General features: G+C 39.2%; 1 protein-coding gene across 7 annotated transcripts in view; it reads right to left on the bottom strand.

Annotated features, from left to right (window-relative positions):
* The window catches only part of LOC149212101 (MADS-box protein SOC1-like), a 287,556-nt gene that overhangs the window by 240,110 nt on the left and 19,772 nt on the right, over positions 1 to 27,674 (bottom strand). The window contains exon 1 of one of the 7 annotated variants that reach the window (XM_089391719.1): positions 16,577 to 17,179. The exons of 5 other annotated variants lie outside the window; for them this stretch is intronic. In XM_089391719.1, the coding sequence (XP_089247845.1) occupies positions 16,577 to 16,758 (182 nt within the window). In that variant the 5' untranslated portion in view covers positions 16,759 to 17,179. Of the gene's footprint in view, positions 1 to 16,576; positions 17,180 to 27,674 lie in introns of those variants that run through there. One more of the 7 variants, XM_089391716.1, reaches the window with a different exon arrangement.

Genomic DNA, 27,674 nt, shown 5'->3' with positions numbered 1-27,674 from the left:
CTGCTGCATAGTGAATCCCGAAGGTGATGGTGCCCTTGTTATAGACATATTTGGGCACTGCAACCCCGATCACATATGTCCATAAACCAAGGGCTTCTAAGTCCCTAAAAGTGTTGTTTCATACCCTAAAGGAGCAAGGTCAGCTGATTACATCATCTCCCAGAAGTTCTCCATGAAAAACCACTCAAAACTGGTTAAAGCGGGACCATAGAGACTGCCCAGTGCTAAGGGTGCGATGCATCTCACCTGCCAAATGCAAAAAGTGCGATGCATACTAGAAAGCCCTTCTGTAGGGTGCGATGAGCAAGAGCAGACAAATGGCACAAGTAGTTTGCTAGGTGGAAACCCTGAGAATCGTCTAGAAGCTGCTCATTTGGCACTTGCCTCCCTGAATTCGCCCAAGGATGAGTAAGAGATCATGAAATCTCCAAGTGGAACTAAGAACTATCAAAGAGATGACACTAATCAAAATCCCAGAAACTGACTCACCCTCCTGCAAATATCTATATATGGATCCCTCATCCCAGAGATCCAAAGGTTGGAATTAGGTAATTTGCAAAGAAGTGTTGTTGGTTTCTCTTTGAAGACATTGTTGGGTGATCTTGATTTGTATGAGGTGAAGAGGGCTTTCAAGATGGGAGGACGGCGCTGGGTCAGACCAAGTGGTTGTAATCCTCTCTTCTACTACTTTTATCAATAAAGCTATTTGAGTTTTCCGCCATATTCTTGTGTATCTCTGAATATTGTGTTGATATATGCATTTTAATGTCAATATATATCTGTTCCTATATTGTTTACAGTGATAGATCTCTATGCTTTGATGGTGTTATGCTGCTGTGGTTCTACAGGTGTTCTTTGAAGCGAGACAAGTAAGGAAGCAGTGGCGAGATTCTTTCGAAGAGGAAAGGAAACAAGCAAGGAGCCAAGCGAAAGACTGAGGTTGGTACTCTCTGCTTCTTTCTCATCTATCTCTCGTAAAGGAAAGCACAAGTGACTTTAGTTTGTTTGTTGCTAAGATAGCTACCGATCTTAGTGGGACTAGCAGTTCTGAATAAACACTAGTTTTCCCGGTAACAAAATGGCGACTCCACTGGGGACGAATTAGTTTGATTGCTTGTCTCTATTTGTTTGATTCATAAACCACAGACGGAGCCTGAAGTTAAGCCAACTAGCCTTCGAACTGCATTTGCTATGTAAGTGCAAAGTAGATCAACGTTGCTTCAGTCAATATCCGGGTTTGTTTATGAACTGAACAATTGACTTGCAAACATCCTAAGTGCCCTAGAGGTAGCTCAAGTAACCTCATTAGCTCAGCCCCTATACCTTGTATTTACTGACTATCATTAGCTCGTGCCTAAATCTCTGAACTAAGCTGCAAACTGTGACCAAAAACCAAGTTAAAGTCTCGTCCCTGGACCATCACACCTTCTCTTCTTGGCAATCTGGATGCATCACACCTCCCATGTGCAGTAGGTGAGATGCATCCCTGTTTCCCTATGTTACAGGTGCAATGATCAGATAAGACTGTTTCTGCCTTCAAATTTGGTTTTTTCTTCACTGTCTTCAGCATTATTCAGGAGTTTTGTTGTCTGTGATCAGTAGACCATTGTTGAAATCCCCTTCCTTTGCATCATCCAGCCTCCATTGTACAAAGATTTGTGAATGTTTTTTATGTATTTTTCGCCATTCACAGTTCTTATTTACAAAATGGTAGCTTAATCGAATTGTCATTTTTTGATTTGAAGTGTCGCAAGTGTCGTTTTCAGTCAAAGAAAAGAATCCTTCTCTTTTTGATAGCCGATTACATTGTTACTCTTGTATTTCATCTAAATTAATAGTATTTCAAGTGTCGAAAGCAGTTTTCAATTCAAAATCGCAAAGTGTCGTCTTGTCTCCTTTTCGTTTTTTGAAAAGAAAATCGTTAGTACTGTTGTTTTGAAAGAAAATGTAATTCAGATTTGTACTTAGCATTCTTTTTGTCATTCACACATTAAGAAAGCGGAAAACAAATACATGCATGTGCATTTGCATTTAGACTGCTTATTGATTTTTTATTTAGGGCAGTGCATCTAGTGTGTGCTCTCTGCTCTATGGTTAAAGGATTTCGTTTCTCTTTCCTTAGTAGCTAGGATTTTCATTGCAAAAAGAAGAGTAAACGACTTTTTATCATCTTAGATTGCATATTTAGGAGTTGTATATCTACATCATGCGGTGAACCTTAAAGGAAAACTTCTTAAGAAAGATCAACTATAAAATAAATTCAATGAACATAAAAATGCTTTGGAACCTAACGCACAACATCTAGAAGTCTAGGCTAGAGACGTATTCCGGCGTCGTAAAGCCTGGTAACTGTCGCTTTCATGGTAGGTTGGGTGATTCCTCCCCTTTGAGACAACAAGTGCCATTACGGACTTGTGCTCCCACGTACCATCGAGTATATATTGGGAGACCACAATAGGCTACATTCTTTATCCTTAGAAAGCGTGTCTGCCACCCTATCGATCGCAATGCACTGAACACAACATTCAGGAAGATTGATTGCCATATCGTAAAAAGTATTCTGCAGTTTTGCGATTGGTTTGGTAATCCCTCTATTTAGATTTCCAGAGTAGTCTCTTTCATTCCTTTTCAGACTCCTTAAAGGAAAAGGTCCATCTGAGCACTTGTCACTTCAGGCTGATTAAAAATCGAAGGCGACTAGAGTCATCTTTAGCTTTTTCTCGACTCTTAAAAATTGAAAAAGCAAGTTGTGTCAAAGCGTCTAAAATTCATTTAATTCGGAATAACATTTTCCCCTCTTATTTTGAGTTGATCAAATAATCCGCAATCTTGGAAGAAAGTCAATCAAAACCTCATCGTTCGCGGACACTGACGAGTCAGCAATCTTTGACTCTGGAAACGAAACCATTCCAGGCCAAGCGAACTCGTTTAACTGGGTCAAAGTCTCCTAGTTTGTTTGAAACTTGTGTTTCAACATCCTCTGAGACTCCAATTACTCCACCATTGCTGGTATCCCTGCCTCTACAGAAGAAATTCAGCAGTCACAAGAGGACATTAGAACTGATCCTAGTGTAACAATAAACACTTCTATTCCTGAACCAGCTCCATCTAGGGTTGATTCGGAAGGTCTTACCCCTCCAGCATCTGTTGCTGCAGAATCTATACCTTCTTCGGCACCAGAAATATTTCACGGACCTGAAGGTCTGCCTCTTCCACCCGGATTGGTTGCTATAGAAGAGATTACGGAGGATCTTCCATCGAGTACTCCATCGCATTTTGGAACTGGGATCCACCTATATTCTTCTACTTCAGAAGTTAGAACTCCTTCATCGCAAGTTCTTGTAGAATCGCTGGGAAGTCCTTTGGATAGACTCGATATGTCTGGACAACCAACGACATCTAAGACTGTGTCGTTCGATACAGCGGTAGCAGAACATCCTGCCACCACTCCGATAATGTTCTTTGGTATACCATCTATCCCAACTAGCTCTCAACCGCTAGAGGGAGTCCACCTAGGGACCATTTCGACAATATGGTCTGTTCCCGTTTGTTTGTCCGGAATAGTATCTGGAATTTCTTATGTTGAATCTCAACAAATTGATCCTTCACAACAGTATCAATTTGGGCAGTCTGGTCTCCAAAGACTGATCATTCCTTTGAGCACTGGATTGCCGCCGTATGGGGGGCACTATACCCTTTCATGATTCCCTCCGGGAGAACAACCATATGAGAGTTCACAACCAAATTCGGGTCAAATTGGAATCACATCCAGCGGTTGGGTGCCAATACTGCCTCAACAAGCAAGAGTTGTATACTCAATGCAACCGAGTCTACCTGTAGGAATTTACAGGGTAAGTTCCTTAGAAAGAACACCAAAAGGACACCGCTCACAACCAGATCACAGATCAATACACCAGTATTTTTGATGTGGTTAAAACCCTCAAAGAGGGAAACAGTCCACGGCCTGAGCCAACGCGGCCACTTCAGGCAATTTATTAATCAAAGAATGAAAATTTACATAAGCTTCTCTCATGCACGGATTACCCTACAAATGACCCTCCATGCGCTTTAAATAGAATTCATGGACCACTCGGGTGTCAAGCCACGGATCAAGTGTCGGTAATACCGAGGAGAGAATGAACCGTCGGATCACCACATATCGTGACCGTCGGATTGTAAGTTACAAAATGTACAACGGTAAAGAAACACACTTTACCTAACTCTATACTAGAGCAAGTTGTACTTAACTATTTCCTATGTCTCGGAATATCCTAACATCCCCCCTTAAGAACAACTTGGGATAGGATTGAAGGATTTACAAATATGACACAATAGGAGAAGGAAGGAGGCACTAGAGCCTATCCCCCCTTAGTGACAACTTCCTGAACTCCAACCATAAATCGAAGTTTAGTGAACTTCGCCTCTGTGAGAGCCTTTGTGAAGATGTCTGCAACTTGATCATCTGTTGAACAATATTACACTTCAAGAACATGGTCGTGAATGAGCTTTCTGATGAAGTGCATGTGCAGTTCAATGTGTTTGCTGCGCTGATGTTGAACTGGATCTTTGCATAGCTGAATGGCACTTTGATTATCACACCAAAGTGTAGTCGAATGCTGCTGCTGAAAGCCAAATTCTGACAGGATCTGACGAAGCCACAAGGCTTCCTTACTAGCTTCTACGGCACCACGATACTCTGCTTCTGCTGATGAAAGAGAAATGGCACCCTGTTTCTTGCAAGCCCATGTAATAGGTCCTGAACCAAGAGTGAACACATAACCGGCAGTAGACTTCCGATCATCAGGGTCACCAGCCCAATCGGAATTAGTGAAACCAACCAATAGAGGAAATGCTTTGGCACTATAATGAATCCCAAACTGAACTGTACCTCGAACATAACGAAGTATTCTTTTAGCTGATTTCCAATGACTTTCACGGGGGTTTTGCATGAACCGAGCAACAAGGCCAACAGCAAAGGAAAGGTCAGGAAGAGTATGGGTTAGATACAAAAGTTTTCCTACAAGTTGACGGTATAAGGTAGCATCAACTTCAGGAGAAGTACAAGTGACTGAGAGTTTGACTCCAGACTGAAAGGGAGAAGGGGCTGGCTTACAGTCTTCCATCTGAAAATGAAGTAGAATATCACAAGCATACTTGGACTGGGAAAGGGAAATACCCTCCTTGGATTGCAAGAATTGAAGACCGAGAAAATAGTGTAAGTGTCCTAAGTCTGTCATTTCAAATTTCCTTTTGAGGCTAGACTTCACATGGTTTATAAGGTTGGGATCACTACCAGTAAGGATAAGATCATCAACATAAAGAACAAGGATGATAAGAGAGTTGCCCACTTTCTTGGTGTAGACAGTATTGTCAGAATGACACCTAGAAAAGCCAGATTCTAAAAGAAAGCTATCCATTTTGGCATACCAAGCCCGAGGAGCTTGCTTGAGACCATAAAGGGATTTCTTAAGTCGACAAACAAGGCTGGAGTCTGTTTGTATGAAGCCAATGGGTTGTTCCATATAGATTTCTTCATGCAAGTCCCCATGCAAGAAGGCAGATTTAACATCCATCTCATGGACTTCCCATTTGAAAGAGGCAGCAAGGGAAAGAACAAGGCGGATAGAGTTCATTTTGGCAACTGGGGAGAAGGTTTCAGTGTAGTCAATGGCTTCAACCTGTGAAAAGCCCTTAGCAACAAGACGAGCTTTATGTTTATCAACTTTCCCATCTGGTCCATACTTGGTTCTGTAAACCCATTTGCATCTAACAAGTTTTCGTCCCTTTGGTAAAGGAACAAGATCCCATGTATCATTTTCCAATAATGAATGATATTCTTCATTCATAGCTACTTCCCAATCTGGATGGCCTGAAGCTGCTGCAAAGGTGTCAGGATCATAATTTACTGGAGCTTGAGCCAGTAAAGAAGAGGCTCTCTCGAACTGAGAACGTGTGCGTCGCTGATCTGTAGGATCACCGGCAAGATCACCTGCTGCATCTCGAGTAGCACGAACCCATTTTGGAAGCTCAGGAGCTGAAGGAGGATCCTAAGATGGTGGGGGAGGATTGTCATCCTCACTTTCATCATCTGAAGAAGAAATGTTTTCAAAAGTAGAAGAGATAGGGAGAGGTGGCACAACCACCGGACTAGGCTCGCAGGCCGATATATTTTCATCAAATTTTACATCTCTTCTAATGATAACATTTTTGGACTTAAATGGAATAAGTTTATAGCCTTTGACATCTTCAGAATATCCAACAAAAGTACATTTTTCACTCTTAGGTTCTAAAGCTTTATGCTTTTCATCTGGAATATAGGCCCACGCTTCACTTCCAAAAACACGAAAGTGACTTACATCTGGTTTGATTGAGCTCCATGCTTCTTCTGGAGTGATATTCTTTAAAGCCTTAGTAGGAGTGCGATTTATTATGTAATTTGCACAGTTCATTGCTTCTGCCCAAAAACTAAGACCAAGTCCTTTAAATTGTAGCATACAATTAGCCATTTCCTTTAAGGTGCGATTCTTCCTTTCAGCTACACCATTTTGTTGTGGAGTATATGGAACAGTATGTTGCATTTGAATTCCATTCTCAGTGCAATAGTTGATGAATGTGTTTTTAACATATTCTCCGCCATTATCAGATCTTAACTTAAGAATTTGATGTCCAGAATGTTTTTCAACAAAGGCCTTGAAGGCCAAAAAAGTGTTAAATACTTCACTCTTGAGTTTTAAGAAGTATACCCAAGTGCGTCTGGAGAAATCATCAATGAAAGTTAAGAAATACTTGCAACCAGAGAATGACACAACTGGAAGTGGACCACATAAATCACTATGCACAAGCTGTAAAGGGGCTGAGGCGTGCCAAGAGGCACGTTTTTCAAAACTGTCCCGATGATGTTTTCCGAGTACACATCCGGAACAAACACCATCTCTGCAAGATACCATAGGAAGACCTGTCACCATATTTTCTTTACATAGATGCTGAAGGGAGCAATAGTTTAAGTGACCAAATCGCTCATGCCAAAGTTTGCTCACTTCATCGTTATGAGCAACAAATACTGAGGGAAGATTTGATGACCCAAAGTTGTGAAACTTATACAACCTTGTAGAATCATCAGCAATGCCAGTAGCCAAAATCTGTTTAGGATCTTTTAAGTCCTTGATTACAACATCATGAGGTGAAAATTCAACGATTTTACCTTCACCTGAATGAGTTATCTGATATACAGATATAAGGTTGCAGGATAAGGTTGGAACACATAATACATCATTAAACTGACCATTGTCTAGATGAACAGTTCCAGTCCCTACAACATTAAGAGATCTATCATCACCAACATATATATTTTTGGTGTTACAATCATTTAAAGAAGAAAACATGGCTTTGTTTTTGGCCATGTGATAAGAAGCTCCAATATCAATGAGCCACTCATGAGAATGAGAAGAAGAAGATACATTTAATGCATAGCCAGACCGAGATGCTTGACAACCACATGCAGAAAGTGCCATTCCTGAAGATGAAGTTGAAGTTGAAGATTGCCCCAAATGGATGTTATGCTTCTTCATTGCTGCTTCCAAGGCTTCCATCTTTTTAAAGCATTTTGATTCTAAGTGGCCATCTCGATTACAAAAATTGCAATGCCTATCAGTCTTCTTCCCTTTGTTTTTATTTGTCTTATCATTTTGTTGAAATGATTTTTCATTTTGGGGCTGAAATTGCTTAGGACCCTTGTTTGGTTTAGGACCATTCTTTTTAGGATATGACTTCTTAGGATTCTTTGAATTTGGTTGTTGCTGGGCAGCTAACGCTTTCTTGGAAGAGTTTCCAAGATTAGGAAGACCAAGGTGTAAGAGTTTTTCTTGTTCTCTTATTAAAGAATCACAAAAAGAGTCAAAGGAAGGGGGCTTGTAGTCTTTTCCTTGAGAAATGAAGGCTTCTCTTGTAGAATGGAAGGTGGAAACAAATACAGAGTAGGTTGGTCCCAACTTAGTAAGGATGGAATAAATAAGGTTACTATCTTCTTTCTTAACCTTAACACTTTCCAAGAGATATCTAAGGGTCTTGAACTTGGACAAGAAATCTTCAATGCAAGAAAAATTATTAGGGTCCAATGTAAGCAACTCATTTTCAAGTTGATGGGCTCTAATTTCATTTTTAATCCCAAAAACTTTAGTGATTTGTTCCAATGCTTCATTAGGAGTATCAAGTTCTGCAATATGGAATCTAAGATCAGGAGAGATAGACATCCCTATCAAACCACGTGCTTGATCTTGTCTATTTTCCCATTTAGCAACCTTATCTTCATCCTTCGGTTTCTTCTCTTGGCCTGTGGCTATTCTGTAGAGACCTTTACTTCTAAGTAAATCCTCAATGTAGGACAACCATTGGAAGTAGTTGGTGTTGTCAAGGGTAACTTGGTATTGACTTTCCATTTCAACAGAAACTGAAGCTGAAGATGCTGAAAGTAAGTGTTCCAATGGATAGATCTCGAAAAATTAGGCTGGTTTAAAAAAAACGGCTCTGAAAAAGGCTTCCGAATGAAGAAGTTATGGCTTATTAAAAAAAGTTGTTGAAGTTGGCGACGAAGTGCGGGAATGTGCAGAAATGAAAAAGTCCGCCCCCACAAAATGGAGACTTGAACCCAAGACCTCTACTCTCTTAAAATAGCTTTGAGCCAATTGATCTATACAAAAAATTTGAGAGAGAGAGAGAGGGGGGGGGGGGGGGGGTGCTTTGGGTTGCGTGCTTGCTTTGAGAAAGCTTTTTTTCCCTACAAAACAAAAAACACAAAACCCAACACGGACATGCAAAGAAAACGAACCTTACGGCTCGAAGTTAGCTTTAGCCAAAAAAACTAAATATTTTCAAAAATGAACCTTGCGGATCAAAGTTAGCTTTAGCCGAAAAACTAAATATTTTTCTCAATGTTTCTGATTTTCCGAGATCACACTAAGGTGCAGGGAAAAGAGCATACGCATGAGAAAAATTCTTCCTTTCTGTTTCTAATTTGCCCAGATCGCACAGAGTCGCAGGGCAAAGAGCATACGCAGAAATGAAAGGTATAGACCCGGTTAAAAAAAAGCTAAATAAACCGAAACCGAAATAAGCAGAGAGAAAATAACAGTAAACTGCAAATAGACACTGTATACCTCCAGATCTTAAAAATGACGCAGCTAGGGCTACCAGAAACCTTTTCGCGTGAAACGAAAGGGGTTCCTCACTGGAACAGATGCTCCGAACACAACAGAGCAGTCCTCTCGGCCCGAAAGCAGTCAAAAACAGCAGATCTAGGAAACGGCAGTCGGATGCAGTTCTACCGGCTTCAGATTTGGATCACCAACGGACGCGGCCCTCAAATAGCTCTGATACCATGTAGGAATTTACAGGGTAAGTTCCTCAGAAAGAACACCAAAAGGACACCGCTCACAACCAGATCACAGATCAATACACCAGTATTTTTGACGTGGTTAAAACCCTCAAAGAGGGAAACAGTCCACGGCCTGAGCCAACGCGGCCACTTCAGGCAATTTATTAATCAAAGAATGAAAATTTACATAAGCTTCTCTCATGCACGAATTACCCTACAAATGACCCTCCATGCGCTTTAAATAGAATTCATGGACCAATCGGGTGTCAAGCCACGGATCAAGTGTCGGTAATACCGAGGAGAGAATGAACCGTCGGATCACTACATATCGTGACCGTCGGATTGTAAGTTACAAAATGTACAACGATAAAGAAACACACTTTACCTAACTCTATACCTAACTCTATACTAGACCAAGTTGTACTTAACTATTTCCTATGTGTCGGAATATCCTAACACTACCTGTGTCGAATATCCCCACTACATCAGCTATTGTGACAATGTCGCAAGTACAAGCGTTCCCTGTTGTATGCCAGCCTTAAGTTTCTCAGGTCGTAGTACAACAGCCTCTTGCTTCCACGACGCAACCGCAATCGCCAATTAGTGGCTCCTTAACTGGAGCAACTCGGGATCAAACGGGTACTATTACCCCTCATCTTGGTCAAACATCCAGTATTGGACAACAGCAAATTGTTTCACAACCATGGCTGGGGCAACATCAACAACCACAATTGCAACAACCTTACCAAGGACCTAAGCAACAAGGCTTTACAGGTAATGGGCAGTCGTATATTCAAAACGGTTATCATCAATCATCCCAAATTGGTTATGCCCAGCAACCTTATCAAAGTTATCAGCATCAAATGCATTATGCTGGTATGCAAAGATCCACTGCTTAGGCGATCCCAGCTTATCCTGGGTACGCTTCGCTGAACCTGAATCAACAGTGGGCCTTCGTGGCGACTTTAGAGTTACCAGATCTAAATCGGCTAATGAACTATCCAATCGTTTATGCCCCTTGGTGGCCGGCGATTCCTCATAAACTTCCATTAGATATTCCTAAATTCAATGGAAATCCAGTGAAGATCCGTCGAATCATGTGATGACCTTTCATCTATGGTGTTCCTCCAACACTCTAAATGATGATTCGATTAGGCTTCGCCTTTTTCAGCGAACATTAACTGGTCCGGCAACAAAATGGTACATCGAATTGCCTAGAGCTTCATTTGATAACTTCGGCGCCCTTGCCACCACCTTTTTAACCCATTTTCAGTTACCAACAAGGTACAAAACAGGAACAGAGCTTCTTACCAGTTTCAAACAGATGACAGCCACTCACATATCTAATCATATTCATGAATGGCGACGTCGTCATAGAATGGTAAAAACATATGTCCGTGATCAGCTACTAGCTGAATGGTTTATTAAGTCTTTGTTACCTTCTATTACAAAAGATGTGGCAAAGGGAGGAGTCGTCACTGAAGAGTAGGTCATTGCTCGTGCGCAATATCTAGACTTGATCTATACTCTGTCTGACACGCTCTATGAAAAAATCCCTGATGCTCCAAGACCAGAATTTTTTGTTCCTCCTCCTCCTCCTAAATCAAACAAGGACTCTCATGCCGGCGATGGCGTGATAGGTACGACAAGCACGAAATCGACAAAGGTTGTGTCTAAGAAAACCCGCAAGGTTTCTGGTCAAAATGCAAATGAAGAACTTCTTGCCTCGAAGGTTAATGCCGTGTCGACCAACAAAGGCAAAAAACCGAAGCAACCAGGGGGCAAGAAGAAAGGGAAGAGCAAAAAGAAGAAACAGGACGATTCATCTCTTGAAAAATCTTCTACAAACCCTTCTGGGCAAAGGACACCTAGTCAGCCATGCTTCATATGCGATGAGAATCATTGGACGAGAGATTGTCCATATAAAGCTGAAGTTAAGAAAATCTTTAAGAATTCAAGAACTTCAGCAGTATTGACTGACCCATTTCTGAACCCAGGAACCAATCTGGGTGCTAGCGACAATGCTTCCCCATCCCAAGTGCTTATGTTGTCCATTTCAAAATAGTAAAATGATGCTTTGATATCGATAAGGAATAAAGATTACGAGAATCCACAGCTGTCAAACAACAAGGCTACTGATCAACCTAGTTGTTTGACAACAACTTCGACTAAAGTTGTGCCACCCATCATTCCTGAGCTAACGATAAAGCCGCCAAAGGGAGTAGTACACAAATCGACATTTAATCCTCGTGCAAAAGCGGCACAGAATTATAATATAGTATAAGACCTGGCCCAATCGCCGTCCGCTATGTCAACACTTGAAGTACTGCAAAATTGCCCCTCCCAAAAGCAGGCTCTATTATCAGCAATAGGTGGGATTGACCCAGTGGATTCCAATCTTGTGGCCTTTAATCATAAAGGATATGAACCTCAGTTACTAGCTCAACTCGCTTTCCTCATTCAAGTGAAAGCCCTCAACAAAACTGTTCATCGAACAATTATTGATGAGGGGGCATCTACATGTATTATGTGAATGAGTTGTTGGAAAACTTTAGGATCACCACCCTTGTCGTGATCATCAACGACGTTAAAAGAATTCGATGGACGAACATACACTCCATACGGGATTTTGAGTAACTTGCAAGTTGAACTGGGGGGCAAAACAGTGGAAATTGATGTTGAAGTTATCGATGGAAATCTCGATTATAACATCCTACTGGGAAGGCCTTGGATTTAGGCTATGGTCGTTGTTGTGTCAATGTGCTTCAGAAAGATTGCAGTTCCTTTTCAAAAAGGAATTACAATCGTTGACCAACAAACCTTTCTCCCAAATAGTTTACAAGTTACGGGAAGCATCCTGATGATCCACGGAAGCTCTCAATTGGTTCAAAATATTGGAGTAGGCCTGCTAAAAGACCCTACATTGATGGGTACTTTTGCCCTACCGCCTCCAAACAACCTGGCAGAAGTGGCCACGGTGGGAACCTGCAATACGGTATCTTCCATTCAGAAGATGTCCGAACACGATATTAGCATGGATCATCACCAGGTATTGCCTCCAAGCCCAATAGAAGTATTGTAGCAATCAATGTTCTCGGCATGGGAGGCAAACCCAAATGAACGCTTGTCAAGTGTTTGGGTAGATAGGTTTAAAGAGTATAGTACCTCTTCAGATCCTTGGTCACATGTACATTATACAGACGGAGGAATTGTTCAGTCAATGAATATAGAGGGGGCACCATGGGAAGATTACCACCATCGTTCCCATCTTCCAGATTACAACGAAGATTACTCCGACGACCTTAATCATCCATCAGTCTTTGATTTTCTATCAAATACTGTAAATACAGTGGATTCCAAGCAAAATCTGTCCAATATTGAAGAAACTATCGCCATAAATATCTCGACCAAACCAGATGTACAAAATATTCATGTCAGCAAATATTGTTCTTCTTCAGAACTGGAAGTATATTACACTCTCTTTCGCAAGTTCAGAGATGTCTTTGCATGGTCATATGAAGAAATGCCAAGCATTGAATCGAGCATAGTTGAACACGAAATTAAGATGTATCCAGATGTCAAACCAGTAAGAAAACGACTTCGGTAGGTGCACCCAAAGAAAGTCGCTGCCATCAAGGCAGAAGTTGAAAAACTTCTCCACGCTGGTTTCATTTACCTGGTTCCTCTAACTGATTGGGTATCGAACATTATTCCTGTGATGAAAAAGCAAGGAACAATTAGAGTGTGCGTCGATTACAAGGATGTAAATCAAGCTTGTCTAAAGGACAACTACCATACACCCTTCATCGACCAGATAATTGATGAATGCGCCAGATGCGAAATCTTTTCGTTTATGGATGGATTTTCCGGGTCTAATCAAATAAATATCTGCCCACAGGACCAGTGAAAGGCTGCATTTATCTGTCCGTGGGGCACATTCGCGTACCATAAGCTACCTTTTGGTTTAAAGAACGCAATGGCAACTTTTCAAAGGGCAATGAATTATGCCTTCCATGACATCAAGAACATCGTTCAACCATACCTCGACGATCTTCCGGCTCACTCACGAAAGCGGACCGATCATCCGTAGCATTTGAGAGCAATATTTCTACGTTGTCGACACTACAAATATGATCCTGATGGTATGCTTGCTGAGGTGTTGGTTGGGGATGGTGGACTTCTAGAGGGACTTCATATATGGTGGACTTGGAGGATCTAATGCATTGAGGAGCTGAGGTCAGGAACTTTGATGCAGGTGCATACATTCAAATACATGCATGGGTATGGCTTGAAAGAGTGACTTGATGTGGAGGATCGATATGAGACACTTTGGAATGATGGAGTTACAACGATGATGATGCCTTGGTGGCAACACTTGGGCATGGGTTGAGCCGAGACTCAACCACCTTTTGACATGGGAGTTGATTGATCTATGATCATGGGCAGCACATGGATAGATGAGACAGGTGTATACTTGTTTCTATGATAGACTTGACGGATGGCACATTGTAGATATGATGAAGGATTGCTTCATGGACCTAGATGTGACACATCAAGGGTCGGTTTGATGAGATGGTCTCTTCACATTGAGGAGATACACATATGGATGATGTTGGGATAGATGTGGTTGATTTCATGTAGTACATTGACACCAAACATCATGGACAGCATGTTGCAGATGAGATGAGGGTTACTTCATGGACCTGAGCATGGCTTACTTATATGGAGATGGATTCTTGATCGAGTTGAGGATGTGACAGGATGTTCTGAGAAACGACTGGTGATGGCATGAGGATGTACATTCTCATGGTTTGGACGTGACGGTTGGATTAGCTACCCAACTAGTTCAAACATGGGGCTGCAGCGTGTACAGAGATGTGTTAGCATTATGTTGGAGTATCATGGCAGCAGTTCACATGATGACACATAATGAGGTCGACACAGGAGGTTGCAGGAAGCATGTAGCTTGAGATGGAGGGGCCAGCCTTCCACAATGGAAAGCAGCATGTGGAGATTGTGACAGGGTGGTCGATGATCATGGATTGAGATGATCTCTGATGGATGACATACCGATGAGGTGTATACCTTGGTATGGTGATCTTGGTGACATATGGTTGCTAGGACGAGACATGATGGAGACGGTGGTTCTACATATGTTGCTGAGATGTTTGCAGTATGTGGAGGAGTTGACATCATGGACATTGATGATCTTGGTGGATGGCTACCAGGATGATATGTTGTCGAGGACGACAACGACTTCAGGTGGAGGAGGATGTAACGTCCTGCGGTTCTGCCCGAAGTGCGACCGCGTTCGGGTGATGTGCGACCATGGGCGAGCGACCGGTTGGAGGGCGAGCTGTGGTTGTGCAACACTTATGCGACGAGTTATGCGGCGGTCACCTTGATTATGCGACGAACATATGCGACGATAATAAGGAGAGCGTTGGCATATATACGCATGGGAGCGTTGAACAATTTGGTTTGAGGCCGACTTACAATGGAAGCAAAGCTGACATGTGTGTGGGCGTTTGGCGTTGGAGTAAGGGGTGTGCACAAGCGTTGGGCAAGTCGGCTGGGTGCCAGACTTAGCCCCCACACCTTGGTATATATTGTGATAGCGTTGAGCGTTTTATCATCATCGAACAATCACTTGACATCTTCGCACAAGGAGAAGGGAGTGCGCAGTTCTAAGTGCGCAATACAAGAAGGTGAAGGCGCAGATCTCATGCGCCCATTCTTGGGCTAGTCGCATGGTGGAAGGTTGCACTTGGTGTTGGGCGAAGGTGCGCCCGGTGGTTGGGTGAGGCGTGCATGATGAACGTGTGGCGCCCGATTTGTGCGAAGGCTTGGCGTGTGTGTCTTGGCGACTCGGGGGAGCGCCCGCCCATCATGCAAGCGTGCACGAAGACTACTTGGCACGTTGGGTTGTGAACGGAAGTGTGTCTCAGGTAGAGGCGCCCGTGTGTGGCGACTTGGAGGCGCGCCCAAGTTGGGCAAACAACACGATCGTGCGACGAGGTGAACGAAGGGTTGGTGAGTCGTGCGGCGACCGTGCGGAGGTGCCGACGAGCTGGGCAACCGAGTTTGCCGAAGTTGTGAAAATTGACTAAGTGTAAATTTGGGGTTTCCCAAGATTTAACTTGTACATTGTAAAAGTGAAGATTGTATAATATATTGATATTCGGGCAGACTCATATTGCAAGGAGTTGCCCCTCCCTTTATACTATTGTGCATTTCTCTTGTATAATGCTGTTGATAATGAATGTGTATGGGTATTCATTGGTATAAAGGAACACATTAATAATACTTGGTTGCAAAACACAAACTAAGTAGGAAAAGTAGAATGTTAGGCGTAGTCCACGAATATAAGTATTGGTGAAAAGAAAGTGTTCGGTGGTGCCGCACCTCGCTATAAGCGGTTGAAAGACTACCACAGGTGTAGGGGCGTGACACCCAGGGTGGAAATTACAGATTCCATAGAGGTGCGGTGATTCTTCCATCGATTGGTTGTGATGCTTCCAATTGAATTTTTCTAAATTGTAAATGAACCACCAGAAGTAGTGTTTCTGCGAAGTTCGAAAGCATCGAACTCAAAGAAAACCTTCTAAACCCTCTGGATTAAGTAAGGTTGAATATATTCCTGTTTTTGTTAACGGGAAGAAAGGAAAATGAATATACGACGGAATTTAACATTACAGAAATAACCCTAAGCCAGAAGTCTGCACTTATCAGGAAAGCATATTGTTGGTCCTAAATAACTCGATAAGTTTATTTGGAAACTCCAGACTTCGAAAATCCAATGTAACTTCGGTTCGTTAGCGAATCATTCAGCACTCGAGATACAGATAGTTATTCCCAAACGTGTCATTGATTAGGTATATCTGCGAATGTGTGAAGAAAACAGAGAGAAGTCGAAACTTTTGCCCAAGTAGTGTATCGGGAAACCAAACTGTTGACTCTAAAGAAATCGATAAGTTTGTTCGAAGGACCGATGCATCCATCGGAAACCCTAGATTTTCAATATCCAAAATGACTGCAGGTTTATGGCCGGACCATTCGGCAGTCGACATCCAGATAATTATTCCCAAAACATTATTGATTATTGTATATCAGCCATCGTGTGGAAAGATAGAGAGAACTAATGAAAAAAGAAAAGATAGAGAGAAGTCGAAACTTATAAGAGAACATTGCATTAACCATACATACCAGGTACTAGAGAATTCATAGACCTTCCCTCTGGGGGACAAAACAATAAGTCCCAGTTCCGCATCGCAGAGCACCGACAGCTCGTAAGCTTTCTTCAGCAACCCATTTCTGCGCTTAGAAAACGTAACCTGCCTGCTGGTCGCGCTCTCTATCTTTCTCAACCGAGTCTTCCCCTTTCCCATTCTCCTCTCCTTTTTTTCGTTTGCCTCCCTATCAGAATCTCTCGGGCAAGGGGATCGGAACAATATCCCAGTAAAAAGCTTGAGGATATAAAATAGAGTTCAATAGTGGCTTCTACAACTAGCTATTGAACCCATAGACTCCAAATACAGTATGCTTCTACAATCATGCTCCAAGTCTCTATTACGAAGATGAGGAATACTCTTCTATTCAAAAATACTGATAGAAAGGCAATTATCTGAGTCTCTCCCGTGTAAGTGCGGACCCGCGCACCAGAGTACTGTTTCACACCCTTTTGTATCCACAGCCCTTCAAAGTTCTACAAAGATATGACGTTGTCTACGGAGGCCATAAATTTTCCCAGCAAGTTAATTTTTAGGGTGTTTTTTTTGTTTTCAAAAGGTCTGACTTTTAGAGTGTTTTTTAGGGTGTTTTTTTGTTTTCAAAAGATCGGACTTTGAGAGTGTTTTCTGTTTCCAAAAGATCTGACTTATAGAGTGTTTTAATTGTTTTTTAATGATGGTAATAAATTTAGCATTATTAAAAACTTACTACCCATGAAAAAAAAAATCTTCAAATTTGATCACTATAACATAAATTTTCTAAAATTTTAACAGAAATCATGCTAAAATTTTCACTATTTTCAGGCAAATTTCTAGCCTGGATAGACTACTCTCAAACGTATTACATAGAGTACGAGAAATCAATTAAGGTAGACCCATCTCTGATTCTGTACTAATTGTCGACTTCGTTCACGTGATAAAGAGTACGTATGGCTTAAAATGAACTATAAAACGAACTAAAAATACTTCTTCCAATGTCCATGTTTCCGTGACCGGTACGGTGTATGCGTTCGATATCTGAACAGAAAATATGGGCGTCAGAATAGGACGACAGTGTCGTCCATCGCGCTTTTTCAATAACTCGTAAGAGAGATATGCCGGTAGTGGTGACCACTTTGGATGTAACACTAGTTTATGTTTCATAGTAGAGATGCAACGTGTAGATTTTGGATTATTTCAGCATAATCGGTGTTACCCTTTCTCAAGATCATCAATTATGCTGCTTTTGGATTTTCAGTTGCAGTTGGTTCCTTGGGCGTTGCGTGATGCTTTCATGAGGGTTTTGGGTTTCATGTCGTATTCTATAATATTTTTATGATCACATGTCTTTGTCATGGATTCCGCTTCAAATCATTGTTATTACATAATAATGGGGCTTAAGGCTTCGGTTTATAGTTAAGGAGAGGCTTTTTTTTTCTCTCGATTTGAAGCTATTTGAGAGTGGTTGTGATGGCTGGTTGTCAATAGGTTCAAACACTATAACAACTTTTATCAATTGTTGTAGAAGTGCCAAAAACTTTTTGGGGATGGTTTAATAAAAGTTACTAGAGAATGCAGGTGAATATAGGTGAATATAGCCATTGTGTTTAAACCAATTATATACTATATGTAATAGCACATAAATTATTTGAGATATGTTGTTGTGTATTTATGTTTATTTTCAATTGAATTGCAAACCCTGCCACTTCTCCTTTTAATATTGAAATTGATTTTGGTCATAGCAATTGTCTAGTAATTTAACTGTGTACAATATCACAGGTGGATGTGAATTTACTACATCAAGTCATATTGAAAAAAGTAGAATCATAGGGGAATTCAAACAATTACAGAGATGAGAGGAGCACTAGGTAGGATTTCCAAACAGAAATGCATGGACCCAAAGGAGTATAGCAGCAGCACATGGTCTCCACAACAACAAAGAAAGTTCGACAAGGAAAGGCAAGACAATTTGAGTAAACATCTTGTATAGACATTGTAAAACTATATTGACATCATATTATGGAGTCAATGAGAGAATTTTAAGATGAAGAAGAGATGCTAAAGTCATTTGCATAAATGTAATCCATAGAGAAAGCTCAATGTAAATGAAGAGGTAAGTCCTCTACGAAATGAGAAATTTGTAGAAGAAATGTTGCAAAATATGAAGAGAAGGACAAATATCATAAAATTGGCTAGCAGAGTGCTTCAAAGGATGATGTTAAAGATTAGGAGTGCAAAGAAGCTTCCAATTTGAGATAAGAAGTAGAAGAAGATTGTGGTTGCACAAAAAAGTGTAAGTTTTAATTGAAGACAAAGATTGTTATTGTGATGGAATCATTCAACAGAAAGATATGGAAGTATACATTGTGACAATCAAGTGACAAAAGGAGAGGGTTGTGGCTTACAATGATACTGCAAAGCGAAAAATGATGCAAAACAGAATGAACTTGCAAGAATGAAGTTCCAAGTAGGTAATCTTATAGAAAGAGATGGTGTTACTAAAGAGACCAAAAAAGAAGCAGAAGTTTTGATGAAATATTGGAAGGAAAAGATTGAGTCATTCATATAAGTTAGTGCAACAAAGTCAAAAACTAGTAATGATTTATAATCCACTTGTTACATGGTAAGTGCAAACCACAGATGTAGCATTAGTAGTGAGGAGTGCTGCAATAGAAACTGTTGTTTTAGAAACAAAGTTGTAAGAGATAGAGGTCAGAGAAGTGCCATTATAAGTGATGTTGGTGGAAATGTTTGATTCATGTTATCTTTTGAGTTATTTTTGTTACAAGTAAAATGGCATGTGCAACAACCAAAAAGAAAGAGGATCACACTAGACATAAGACACAATAAGCATGTTTGCTAAACTGCAATGGCATAATGCTGTAAAGGAAGCTTAAGGATGAAGAAGATTAAGGAACACATGAAATTTTCATGATGGAGAGGTAGTTCCAGCTGGAAGAGTTAATGCTAGAGAGTTGAGAACAATAAGAAGCATAGGATCAAGTTGAGGATGATTGCAACAATGTACGGGTTGTGTTAAAGCAAAGCACATTGAACCAATCCCTAGATAACAACTATTAGTAGGTTTTTATTCGCATAATATTGATGATATAAATAAGGACAAAGAGGAGAAAATTGCCATGGTATGCCCCATTGAGAGGGTGAAATGACAAGAAATTATCCACACTCGGTAACATTTATAATGGATGCTAGAGGTGGATCCATTTCAACAAACAAAGGAGGATATGTTAAAGAGTTCGAGGATGGAAAACTAGCAAGAGATGGTGGAAAGATAGAGTACAAGTGTGAAAGATTAAATACAATGGGAAATTATGGAGATGTGCTTCACAAAGAGGTAAAAGAAATATGAAAAGCACAAAAGGAGGACATATGAGTAGTATAGGGTCCTGCGAAATTAGGAGAAGAAAATAAAAAAATGACATATCCGCAGAAAAATTTATTTTAATAATAATCTTGTGAGAAAAATGCAAGAACACCCCTAATAAAAAATAGTATCTTCAACATACCATTTACTTTAACATGTTCTTTTAATGATTCACTTCAAAATATACATTCACATCTACAATATTCTAATGTAGTTCATGTGGATGTAGAAGTATTCCATTATAAGGAGATAACATTAGAAAATAAATAAACCGCATGGTTCCATGTATGGAAGGTTTTAAGGTGGCCACCTTGCCAATTATCTTGTTAATTTACACCATAAAAGCTCAAAAACGATTAAAACTTCCATTGTTGAATAAATTTCATTGTACCTTAATACGAATGAGATAGCATTAGAAAATAAACCTCATGGTTCTTTGTATGGAAGGTTTTAAGGTGATTTTCTACCTCGCCAGCTATCTTGTTAATTTACACCAGAAAAGCTCAAAAATGATTGACACTTCGATTATTAAATAAATTGCATTGTACCCCAATACAGATGATAGAGGAATGGAATCTTGAAAGTTCGAAAATCATGGGATATCATACCAGATTAGAGTGATATGTTGGAGGCTTGATTGAGCGTTGTGGACCAGGTTTGACCATTAGCATAAGTTTTGACTAGCTGCAATAGGTGTATCTATTGTTGAAATGAAAATTTTCTCTTAGGAAAAGGTTGTCCAGTTTCCCCCAAGTGATTTTTTTGAGGGTAAATCTTGTGTTCTCTACTGTGCATTGGAATATCTACTATATTTATGGTTTATAGTTGAATTTCTGAGATGTAATTCCTTAATGATAAACTGGAATTGTAAAAATAAGATCTATATCATTCAAAGTAATTACCAATAGTTTTAAAATATTATTTTTGCATCTATTGCACTTGAAAAATCAACATGGTTTAGAGCTTTGGTGAAAAAATAGACATTGAGATCACTCTTGAAGAAGATTTCACTCTTTTGGTAAGGGGCCACTCTTGAAACCCTATATCTACAATCTATTTGTCTGTTTATAGCTATGGGTTCCCACTTGAAGGAAGGAAACAAGTTAGAATGAGCTACAAACTTTAAGGCTTGGATGACAATGATTGATACTCTCCGCGCAAAAGAATCTCTCTTGGGTATTGTAAAAGGAAAGGTCATCGAACCTAAAATGGATGAAGAGAAAGCTAGGTTTGTGAAGCATGATATTACATCCATTAGAATTATTGTGGACATTATCAAAGATAACTTGATTCCCTATGTTTCAAGTCTTCATTCTACAAAGAAGTTGTATGATGCCCCAACCAATTTGTTTATTATCAATAATATTGGTCAAGCTATGAGTGTGAAGAATGAACTTTGTGATGTTAAAATGAGAAGAAATGATACTATAGCATCATACATAGAGAGGATATCTCAATTAAGAGATCAAATGCAAGAAATTGATGAAGTCATCTCTGATAAGGAAATAATGACTACAACACTCAATAGTCTACATTAATCATGGTATGATTTTGTAGCAAGAATATGTGCTGAAAGAGATGCTCCAAAATATGATGAGCTATGTGCCAATTGTCCTCAACAATAATCAAGGCTCGTATCAAATGGAAGGTTTCAATGATATGATGAGGGAAAATCTCAAGCATATGCAACACGGTTCAAGAAAGGTGGAGGAAGAAAGAAGTTCGGTTTTCACGAAAGAAAAGTAGTAAGAAGGAATGGAGGAAGAAGACCAAAAGAAAGAAGATTTTCTCCTCAAGGAAAGAGAGACATGTCAAAGGTTCAATGCTATTAATGTCACAACTATGGTCACTTTAGACACAATTTTCGTGAAAGTTAAAATGATCGAAGGAGAAAGGGAAAACAGCGTGCATATGTAGTAGAGCTTGAAGAACTTCCAAAGAAACCAAAGAACGAAGAACCAGGTAATAAAGAATTCTTCTATTTCTCCGCTCTTACTGGTGCTATTGTAGAAAGTAAAGATTTATGCCTAGTAGATAGTGGTGCCTCAAGGCACATGACGGGAGATCGAGATAACCTCACACATCATATGGAAATAAGGCTAGCACAAAAAGTTGAACTTGGAGACAACCAAAGTTATGTAGTAAAAGGCATTGGGAAGACATCCATTTAGCGACAATCAAGTGATAACGTTCATCTCAACAAAATATTTTACTGGCCAAGTTTGAAGAAGAAATTGGTTTCTATTTCATGCTTGGAAGATAAAGGGGACAAAGTTTCTTTACTTGATGGGAAATTTCGTGGTTGACCCAAAGGCTCTAATATTTTTTCTGCTAGAGAAATTGGAATTTGTGAAGGAAGGTTGTATATACTTTTGAAAAAACATACTCAAGCACTTGTACATAATTCTATTAATCGTCATGATCTTTGGCATAGAAGATATGCACACCTTCATTATAATTTTTTGAATCATTAAAATAAATGGTTTCAAGGGTTCCATATTTGCAGGAAAAGCATGAAGGAGTATGCAAAGGATGTGAAAATGTCAAGAAACCTTTTCCAAGCAGTGAAAGTAGATCCAAGGGGGTATTGGACTCAATTAACTTTTATGTATATGGTCCTGTTCTAGTGAAGTCTGATGGAGGTTCTTTGTATTATGTAACATTCGTTGATGGTTTATCACGTAAGATGTGGATCTACTTCATGATGACAAAAGATTAAGTATTTGACAAATTCTAGGAATTGAGATCTCAAGACAAAAACATGAAGGGAAAGAAGATCAAAATCGTGAGATCTGAAAATGGAGGAGAATAAACATCCAAGGAGTTTATTTCCTTTTGTAAAGAATTTGGGATTAAGAGGGAGGTGAAAGTCCCTTATAATCCATAACAGAATGGAGATGTTGAAAGGAAGAATAGAAGAATTGAAGAATTTGTCAAGGTTATGATGCATGACCAAGACCTACCCATATTCCTATGGAGTGAAGCATCGATGCCGGCTATCTAAATTCAAAATAGAATTTCTCATCGAATTCTTGAAGACAAGACTATTGAAGAAATATTCACTAGACAAAAACCTTAGCTTCGTCATTTAAGAATTTTTCACTCTCTTGTTTATATTCATGTTCCTAAAGATAAGGAAAGGAAGTTAGAGCCTACGAGAAAGAAAGGAATATTTGTTGGTTATAGTGAATCATCAAAGGCATATATAATATATAATCCAAGATAAAAACAACCTAAAGTTATCAGGGATGTGGATGTGACCTTTGATGAGAATGTGGCTTATTGGAAGTCCAAAGAAGTGGACTCTGTTTAAGCTAAACAATGTGAAGCTCCAATGGAAGAAATATCTTGGCCATACATCTTGTTAACAATCAAGAAGAGATAAAATTACCAAGTGAACCCATGAACCTGATTGTTCCTGAAATCAAGAAAAGGCTAGTTTGGTTGAGATCCACTTTGCATGAAGCCAAAGGACATTCAACACCACGTGGCACCTTCAAGGAAAGCAGGAGGCCAAAGAGGTATTCTGGTTATGCAGCATTAATGACTAATCATATTGATCCTAAAACTTCCACCTTTGAAGAAACTCTTAAACAACAAGTTTGGAAGGATGTAATTTTGGAAGAATACCAATCGATCATGAAGAATGATGTTTGGAAAATCATGCCTAGACCTGAAGATAAATCATTGGTGTCCTTCAAGTGGGTATACGAGATTAAGAATCCAGCGCATGGTGGTGTTGTATCTTTGTAGATGGTTCTAGGCTAGGGCACTATGCCAAAGCATCTAAGCAAAGGTTTTAATTGAATTGGATGACCAATGTATTAAACCTTTAACACTTGTAAAATTTAAATATTTCCGAGAAGTTTCAAAGGGTTGATTTTCAATCATAATAGTATAAATATTTAATTGATTGTGAAAGTAGAAAATGAGGAGATATTTAATAATAAAACATTCATATTGAATAATTAATTAATTAAATACAGTTGATGTGTGAAAAAGAGTTATACCACCAAACAATATATGTTCAAGAGATGACAGAAGGCAACAATTAAAAGATGTAGAGGAACTAACTTAAATAAATTGTTTAGTTAATTAATCTCTATAATGATTATAACTTTGCAGTGGGTTGTTAGGGACATTGATACTCAATCTAGCCTTGCCCTAACCCCTATGTTACCTTGAACATATGCAGAAATAAATTATGAAAAACATAAATGACTAAATAAAAAAAACTCACATGAACACAAACGTTGTTAGGAATGAAGCCAGAATCCTTTGACTATCTTCAGAAATATTTCAGTGTAGTACAATAGTGTCACTGGATCATCACTAGGGTTCAACCCTTCTTTATTCAAATTACAAAATACTTAGAGTGTAATTCAAAAATATCTTGATCTAAAAAATAATTATTTTATAAAATACAATATTATCCAAAACTTACTTGGATATTACAAAATTAGAAAACAAAAATAGCTTTTCTAAACTTATTTGAGTAATCTACCCACAATTTGAGGGTGTTGTTTGATGATTGCTGCTTCAAACTAAATTCTCTGCTTCATTCTCTTGTTACCTTGCTTTTTGCTCCTTTCCTGCAACAGGTTGTTGAAATTATGCATTTTGTTTTACTCGATGAGTTTGATTAATTTATCCCATGCTTTTTCATTTGGAATAGAAAATTTTATTACTTTTCTATATGCCTCAACCACCTATGTATACTTCTCAAAAGTTGGGCTAGTAATGAACACATGTTGAATTTCATGTTGGCTAAAAAGATCATATTTTAGGCCTTCAATAAATGTTTTACTAGTGATTATCCCTTTGACTTTAGCAAACTTTGCTTTATTTGCTGCTATCTCATGAAATTTGTGCTGGTAATTTTCTAGTGGAATCAATTGGCCACTAGAATCTCTTAGAGCTGGAACTCCTTTCTCGCATAAAACATTAAAATTTCTATGAAATTCTTTCACCTATACTTCGAAGCTTTGACATTTATTTTCTAATTGTAACATTAGGCTCCTTTTTTTCAAAACCCTTCTTACTTCTAGGACTGTATCAGTCTTGTCTTCAATTCCAAATTCCTCCAATTCTTCTTTTGCTTTAGAATTCATCACTTTTATTATTTTGGTTGCTTCTCCTCGCTTGTGATCTAAGTCTTCTTTGATTTCTGTAATCGCTGCCTTTGACCTTGTCACCAGTTCTTCCTGTTCAAAAATTATTTCAATAGATGTCCACAGTTCAGTTATGGTTGAATTTATATCAATCCATATTTTTTATTTTACTTCAAATAATGTTTGTGCAATCAATCATTCATTTTCATATTTTTCAAGTTGCTTGGTTAATATGAAGTTTTTCCGTGCTTCGACAAAATATGCATTATCAGGTTCTATTTTGTTATCTTGGCTCTTCTCCAACTGAGCTATGAGCTTCTCAATCTCCATATCTTTTAATGACAGTTCCCTCGTATCTTTTAATGATTTCTCTGGTGGATTCCGACTAATAAACTATATTTATGTTGTTGACATTGTTGTTGTAGATGTCCCTGCTCCAGCGTTGATTCGTAGTTCTCTCTCTTTGATTAATTTTTCAATATCTTCCTCCATTTTATGAATATGCACATTTTGTTCCACAATCATTCAAGGCATGTTCTCCTTTTCTTTCTCAAGCTGACCAACTTCTTATGCTTGGGGATGTTCAGTTGTTGGTAATTTCAGTTGCTTCCATAGTGTGTGAATGTCTCGATTTCTGCATTTTATTATTTCTTCAGCTGCATTTACATCTTTACGATTTAATCCTATCCTTAAAACCAGATCTTCTAGTCCCTTAATTTTGGTATCCTTAGCTGGAGAAGATGACGCAAGAAAAACCGCCTAAAGGCAATTTCCCTGGTTTTCATAATCACCTTTCAAAAACCTGTGGGTTATGGCCCACCTATACAAATCGGAAGTCTTTTCATTGTTGGTTTTAACAAAACCTGACCAATCACCGTACAAGGGAATAACACATAATTTGCCAACTAACGTCGGTCCCACCTTAATGCACAAAACCGGACTCCAAATAAATTAAATCCGCGTCCATAAACTCCTCAGGCCCACTCAGCAATTGAACAACAATTGAACAGCGATCCTCCCATGTTGACTTTCCCTTTTTTCACAAACCTTATCAGATTAATTCTCCACCATTGATCTCGTCATTAATCCGACAGTTAATGTCTTTCCAGATCATCGCACATCGCATATCGCAATTTCTTAAGCCACAGTTCATTCACTCATGAACGATGCGATGCGATATTAATCTAATGGTCAGCATCAGCAGTGATCCAATAGTCTATGACCCTTCAACTAACACACGGTTACCAAACAACTTAAACCCTTGCAATTGACTATGACGCCAACGGTTGAAAATGCGATCGACAGTTGTCATTCAGTACGACACTTCAATCCCAATCAAGACACCCGTAGACTCCTAACCTCTGCAGTTACACACTTCACTTTGGAGAATATTGTGAAACGTGGTTCACATGGACGAAGTGAACTCATCAAGGCTTTAGAGTAGAAAATGATTCGGCAAATTCAACATAAGGAACAGATTTCTCCATCCAATGGGTGTTGGATAGTCCAATGGGAGTTGGGCAAGGATCGTTGGTCACGATGGCTTCCAGCATATAGGTTTATGTTGATATGTGAAAGAAACAAACTTCCTAACTAATAAGTGCCAACATACTATAAAGGAAGCCAACTCTTTTGGATTACGGATGTAAGTTCATCCATGTAAAAAAATTTCATCAGATTAATAAAAGAGTTGAGTAGCGTAACAACAGGAGGGTGGTTTTCTCCCAAAATGGTTTCTACCAGAAATACTTGTGTCTTCATGTGTGCATGTTTGTGTTGATTTTTTCCATGGTTACTATCAGTTGAGTTTATGTTTCTTTCATGTTTTGATAAACTAATAATGCTTATGCATGTGGCTAATTGCGAATCCAACAAAAATATTTAAAAATTAATATAGTTGTTATAACAACTGATTTCCCCCCTCTCAATAGTGATTTAGTTTCCAACAATTGGTATCATAGTCAGTTCTCTTCAATGATGCTTGACCACTTGAAGAGTATATCGTATATCATGGCCAAAAACAAGAAGAGGATGTCTAAGAAGACAAAGAGCTTGAAGAAGGAAGAAAATCAGTCCATTGCAAAAGGAGCAGCAAATTTTGAAATGTCAGCCAAAACAGTTGTGTCACGAGGTAATATTTTGAAAGATTTTTTGAATTATGATTATGATGGTTCTATTGAGCTACATAGTGATGAGGAGAATGATATTACTCTTGTTAAGGCTGAATATGAATCAGTAATGGTTGTAATCAAAGAATTAGTTGTTGAAGTGGATAAACTAACCTCTGCATGTAAGGATCAGGAAAGAATTTTGCAGACTTCTGATGATAAGGAAAATGGAATAAGAGAAGAGATCAAGGAACTAAAAATTCAGTTAGAGGAGGAAACAAAAATAGAATATGATATAAGGAAGTGTTATAGAGAGAAGGAGGAGGAATGTGAAAGATTAGAAGCTGGAGTGGTTTCATTAAGAAGTGATTTAGAGAAGAAATCCACTCAAATGAAGAGCAGCGGAAGTACCTCATCTTACAAATCAAATTGCAACATGCACATAGGAGAAACCATCTTAATTGCATCCACAAGTACAATAGATGATAGAAG

The sequence above is a fragment of the Pinus tabuliformis genome, chromosome 1_1 (assembly GCF_031772625.1).
Source record: "Pinus tabuliformis cultivar Carrire ecotype Pingquan chromosome 1_1, CPIR1, whole genome shotgun sequence".
Classification (NCBI taxonomy): domain Eukaryota; kingdom Viridiplantae; phylum Streptophyta; class Pinopsida; order Pinales; family Pinaceae; genus Pinus; species Pinus tabuliformis.
This window is presented reverse-complemented; position numbering and strand designations above follow the sequence as displayed.